The 6,348-nt window shown below is 39.8% G+C and overlaps 1 protein-coding gene across 1 annotated transcript; it reads right to left on the bottom strand.

The window, feature by feature from the left end:
- Positions 1–869: 869 nt before the first annotated feature.
- Positions 870–1,997, bottom strand: LOC146475614 (uncharacterized). The gene has a single exon (XM_085116064.1). It carries the CDS (start codon positions 1,995–1,997, stop codon positions 870–872), a length of 1,128 nt encoding a protein of 375 aa, XP_084972190.1.
- Positions 1,998–6,348: the final 4,351 nt, after the last annotated feature.

Below are 6,348 nucleotides of genomic sequence, written 5' to 3'. Positions count from 1 at the left end.
CAGTTTTCAGTGGAGCCCTCAGAAAGCAATTAGGAGTAAAAGCTTTTTTCGGTCTACCCCGCCACTTTATTATTATTATTATTATTATTATTATTATTATTATTATTATTATTATTATTATTATTATTATTATTATTATTTATTACGCAGTTCCCAAGATCATGTGCGTAAGATTCGAATGCGAAAACTCAACCATTTATTTACAAATATTCCATCGACAATTCCACAACATTTCCAGTCATCACGATCCAGTTAGGCAATAGGGCAGTCAATAAGGTAGTCAATAAGGCAGGTTTTCTACGAAAAGAAATTACACCTTTAACGAGCGAAATAACAATACACACGGAATACGACAGAACTTACCGACTGTTTCGAATTCAAAGTGTCCACAACTCAACGAATTGAATAACAAAACATGCTAGTACAAACATGGCGACTTGTTGTTTTGAGACTGAGCACATGGAAACTGTCCCGGATTATGACGTCAAATGTAGGCACGCAATGGGAGTTACACCGGCCCCTAAATGAAATCTATGGGAAGTGTTTCATTTACACTATCTGCTACCATTGCGATTTAACATAAAATGACGTAAAGCTACTTTATAGAAGTCAGCAATATAAACAAACTGTCCACATCTCAGATAAATGTCACTAGGTAAGAGTGTCAATACACCCAATTAAGTCGACGTCCAAAGTAGATCCACATAAGTTTAAGGCATATTGGTAATGTCAAATGGCATGTCCAATGTTAGTCAACAAATTTGGACTTGAGTCTGCGTCAACCGCAACTTGGAACGCCGTCCAGGTACATCAAGGATATCAAGGTACTACTTGCAAGTATGATCATGGTTCCAGATGATTCTGAATAACTAATGACTTGACAGTTCAAGACGACACAGCTTCGTAATCGGTCGTACGAGGGTTGTCACTGTCGTTTTCAGCTCCCTTTGTCTTTGGCGCTTTGCGCGGGTCATAACGGTGCAGCTGGTCTTTACTCTTGCAGAACGCACAAGTCCATCTTCGCTACGAAAGACCTCGATGACTCGTGCAAGGGGCCACTGACCTCTCGGAAAGTTCTCGTCAGCTAACAGAACGACATCACCCACTTCAAAATTCTTCTTTGGTTCATTCCACTTCTTTCGTTCCTGGAGACTCGGAAGATATTCTTTAATCCACCGTTTCCAGAAGAGATTTGACAAGTATTGAGCTTGTCTCCATTGGCGGCGAAAGTGCAAATCTTCTTTCTCGAAAATTCCTGGGGGCAAACTGTGACATGGTCGCAGCTGCAACAGATGGTTTGGAGTCAAGGATTCCTCATCCATAGGATCATCACTATTTCGTGTCAAAGGTCTACTGTTGAGGATGTTGGTTGCCTCCGCCAGCACAGTGTGAAGCACTTCGTCACAGACCACCTGTTCCTTCAATAAGACCTTCAAGATTTGGCGCACAGACCTGATCATTCTCTCCCATGCTCCTCCCATATGACTCGCTCCTGGAGGATTGAAGATCCACTGAATTCCTCTTTGAGCACAGAAACCATCGATCCTTTGCTGATTCCATTCTTTAATTGCTTCCTTCAACTCCTTGTCCGCTTTAGTGAAGTTTGTTCCACAGTCGCTTCTAATTTCCTCTGGGTATCCTCTGAGGCAAATGAATCTTCTCAATGCATTTATCATGGAATCTGTATTTAAGGTGTTTGCAACCTCTATGTGTATGGCGCGGACTGTCAAGCACGTGAAAATGCATCCATATCTCTTGACTCTACTTCTTCCCTGCTTTACTTCTATAGGGCCAAAAAAGTCCACACCGACATATGTGAAGGGAGGTTTGTGGGGGGTAATCCTGTCTTCAGGCAACTTTGCCATGAACTGCTCTCCAGTGGGTGCCTTCCTCTTTTGGCAATCAACACACTTTTTCAATACACGTCGCACTGCAGAGCGTCCCTTTACGATCCAAAACCTTTCTCTAAGAGTTGATAAGACAGATTCTTGACCCATATGGCCCACACTCTCGTGGCTGTGCTGGATGATTAGCTCCGTCACGTGGTGATCATTGGGCAGGATATAAGGATATTTCAAATCTTCATCTACAGGAGCACTCTGTAATCTCCCACCAACGGACAGTAACCCATTTCTTAACTTTGGATTCAATTTGAAGATCGAGGTGCCCACTTTCTGTATTGTCTTCTTCATTAAAGTGCTACTACGATCAAAACTTCATGTCACGTATGAAACAAAAATACGTTCTTTACAGCTTATCCGATGTGGCTGTACCTGTCTTGGTCACTGAAATGAAGTTTGGGCCCCGTAAATTGAAAATATTGAGCCTTGAAAACTGGTGTTTTCGAGTCCGCCATTATGAATTTATGTTCCAGTGAGCCCGCGGTATGAAAGTGATTGGAGTTGCGGTATTTTTATTCAAACCTATTGTGTTTTTGTCGTGACGTAATACTCTCAACTCGCTGATCGAGCGAGTACTGTAGTCCTCCTTCTGGCGACGAATTTCAGAGCTGTTTTGACCACAGAAAGCTCTCCTGGATCGTCTTCGCATGATATAGGCAAAGGAAATTAAGAAGTCCTGACTCTGTAGAGCTAGTTCCGTCTGAAGAAGAGGCAGCCGAATAAGTTCAGCAGCTAGCGCTTTTGCTACAAGAGAAGGAAGAGCAGACTTTGCTGAGTCGTTCATCTCTCGGGTAAGATATTAGAGATAGAGATTGATATTTACATGTGTTATTTGCTGTATTATGCACCTATCAATGTTAAGCCCGAGGGGGGGGACCCCGGGCATATGTGGGGCATTTGACTTTTCAGAAGATTTTTTGGTCAAAGTCCCCACCGTGGGGCCCCAAAACTGGGTCAAATAAGATCAAATATCCCCACCTTAGGGAAGTAATATCCCTAAAGTTCATAGTAGTTGTTGTGTATATTTTACAAATAATTGATATAAATTGCCAAGCTTTTTTTTTTATATTTTAAACTCCTTTGATGCTTTGTGTAATCCGAGGAAAATAATCAACAAATCTAGCATTTCACGTGAAAAAATCAAATATAATTGTCTCAATCTTACAGGAACAACGCGAGCTGTATACCATGTTGAGCTTTACAAATCTAGCATTTCAAGTCATACAATCAGATATTTTCTCAATCTAATACGGAAAAGAATGTACCATGTAGAAAAAAAGAATCTAGCATTTCAAGTGATACAATCAGATATCATTTTCTCAATCTAATACAAAAACTGAATGGACCTTGTTGAGCTACACGAATCTAGAATGATACAATAAGATATCATTTTCTCAATCTAATACAAAATCTGAATGGACCTTGTTGAGCTACGCGAATCTAGAATGATACAATCAGATATCATTATTTTTCTCAATCTAATACAAAACCTAAATGCACCTTGAGCTACGCTAATCTGGCCGGCACAGACGTGACTAGCTACCAGTCCTCCTCGCAAAAAAAAGTAAACGTCCCCACCCTGGGGCCCTGATTCTAAGTCAAACTCCCGAGGGTTGGGAAGGCAAAAGAGGTCAAATGCCCCACATATGCCCGGGGTCCCCCCCCTCGGGCTTAACATTGATAGGTGCATTAACAAAACAGGCAAACTTTAAAAGTGTAGTGCCTGAGAATCCTCAACAATTTCTCTTGACTACTAGCCAGTTCATTCCCCGGAGGGAGGCTACCGGAGACTCAGTTGAATTGAAATCGAAGTCAAGTTTAGGTTTTTAGCTTTGCTTTCGAAAGTTTGCCTTGGTGTTAAATTAGAGTGCACAGTTAAGTTTCGGTTCCGAGTAAGCTTACTGTTTTTGCACTTTTTTACCATGGAAAAAGAATATAAATTGTAGGGAAAAGCTCTGTACAATGGCTTGAATTTAAGCTGATCGTTCCCTTGTAATTGATGCTAAGTTTCCTCTTGGTTCAATATTTTCTCAGGTGCAAATGTTCAAATTGCTCCCTTGAGCGACTTACCAAGCCTGGAGAGTGCTGGTGCTGCATGGACATCATTGTATCCAGATTTAAATAAGTACAGTAATCAATAAACAAATAAATTTGCAAGGCAACAACAATTTGCAATGATTTGTTTTCTTCCCTTGCACCATCATGAACAATGTAATAGTATTAACAGTCTTTTCTGTGTACATATATTTTTCTTAAGGTGGCTCACATCAGGTTAAACACCACTGCACTGGATGCTTTAACGCACTGAAGAAATGACTAGGTTTATAAATGAAAATTTATTAAGCTTTCTGGTAACAAGCATCCACCTAGGCAAATGAGGGGAGGAAAAGTAGGAATTTTGCAAATATACATTGAAAACAATATTCTTGGGAGTTAAAGTTTGTGATTCAGGTATTAATTGAAATTTTTTTGCTTATTCTAATGAAGGGTCAAATCAACCTCACAACAAACATCCTTTGTCCTACATGTGTAAGGGCAAACCCCCAAGCAAGTGTTGATGAGTCTGATACACTGTTGCTGTCAGGTAACAGTTCTCGTTACTTTCACTTTTGGTGCGGTGAGAGATGGGCAAATGCATGCTACCAAAATGAAGTAAAGTTGAGACTGTTGTGAGCCACCTTTGATTTTTTTCTCAAGGCTATTCTTCTTGATCAGTGTTTATTCTTAGAAAATGTAGATTCAATTTCATTTGTACAACAACAAATTTATTGGTGAAACAAGATTCTGGCACTCTTTTTCAAATGAACATAAAAATAAAATTATTAATGTACTGCAGACAATGAACCATAAACCTTATTCCAAAATGGCTACCATATTAATATTGTTTATATTCAAATTAGTATTTATTTAAAACCACACCAAAAGAGAAAACATTTGAGTTCTGGTTGCTATACATGGCTCAGGAATGTCTGTGCTTCAGCTCCCTATTAGCAGGGAGCAGGGGGTGGGGAGGGGGAGAGGTGGAGTGTCATGAAAGAATAAGCAGTGAAAACAGAGGGTCACATAAATAAATTTATGCTCTTGCAATCATAATTTATAGTATGACAGGGAGAGCGAGTTATATACAAAAGACAAAATAAAATTTGTTAATTTAAGTCATTATTTAACAAAAGCAAGACAAGTATTAAGTATTAAAATATGAATGTAAAGGAAATGTGTAGCATAATGGAGTTATATGATGCCAATGGGCTCTATAGATGATTTGAATTATGTTGGGGCAAAATCGTTCCAGTAAGTAACTTATAGTTTGCCTCCATTCTTGTTTTCTTTTTCTGGTATTTGAGCTACATTGTATTACCTGTTCAAGGGGAGGGTCATGAAATTTCATTTGCATTGCTATGGAGGGTCACATCATTTTCATTGCTCAATTTAAAATCTCCACCTCACTCCCCCCCCCTCCCCACTAATCTCTGACCATTCCCTAAAACAGAAGCCTATGTAATGGAAAGAGTTACAATGAGGAAGCATGATGAATGAAAAGAAAACAGTTCTTTTATTGATACTATTTGTCAACTGGTGGTTGATGACAAAAGATCAAGAAAAGCCCTTGAGAAAGGTCAGTGCTCTTCAACTGCTAGTTTAAGGAGGAGCACTGGCCTTTTCTTGGCTGTCCACATTTTTCACGTGTTGTGCTCTGCAAGGTTGTTTTGGCCTGTATTTAATAGTAAGAGCTGGGTTTTGACGTTGTTGCAACTCGATCAGTGTCTGAAAAATAAACCAAAATTTAAAATACATTACCAATTGAGTCTAATTGATAAGAAACAACTGAATGTGAGCAAAGTAAACACAAGCTTACTCTTATCGCACTGAGATGTTTTGGAAATGCTTCGGAGGGAAAAGCTAGTTCCGGGTGCTAGTTGCACTTACATTATTTACTCGTTCAATCAAAGTTTAGTACTTTAGAAACGCAATATAAAATGTGTATAAAAATTTGTGACTGCTATTTGTATGGGTGCTGAACAAGGGTCAACAAGGTATCGAGGAATCACCAAAGATAAAAAACAATATTCACACATTTCGCCCACTTTACATAAGCTTACCTTTTGCCGCTCCTTCCCCTTCGGAGATTTTTTTCAGGTTCACGATCTCCTGATCGCTTACCCTTTTCAAAAGATCAGGTTTAATTTGTGTTCACTGACTTGGGTGGATTGCCCAAGTGCCCTCGAACTAAACCGAGAAAAATTATAGCAAAACGTGCAAGACAACAAACTGGACCCACACATCTCTCGTTCTGTCGGCCGGTCTTGCATGCAGCGCAATTCCTGCCGCTCGATTAGAGCAGTTGTTATACCACTGAACAACACAGCGACTTCCCACCATTGAAAGAACGAAACATTTTTCGAAAACGTGTTCGAAGTTACCCTCGTAGGGCTTGCCTGGGCTTCGA

Source organism: Pavona decussata, unplaced genomic scaffold, assembly GCF_977016875.1.
Source record: "Pavona decussata unplaced genomic scaffold, jaPavDecu1.1 SCAFFOLD_84, whole genome shotgun sequence".
Taxonomy (NCBI): domain Eukaryota; kingdom Metazoa; phylum Cnidaria; class Anthozoa; order Scleractinia; family Agariciidae; genus Pavona; species Pavona decussata.
This window is presented reverse-complemented; position numbering and strand designations above follow the sequence as displayed.

Excerpts from the sequence above, each read along its gene's own strand:
- LOC146475614 (XM_085116064.1), bottom strand. The coding sequence starts at position 1,997 with ATGGGTCAAGAATCTGTCTTATCAACTCTTAGAGAAAGGTTTTGGATC.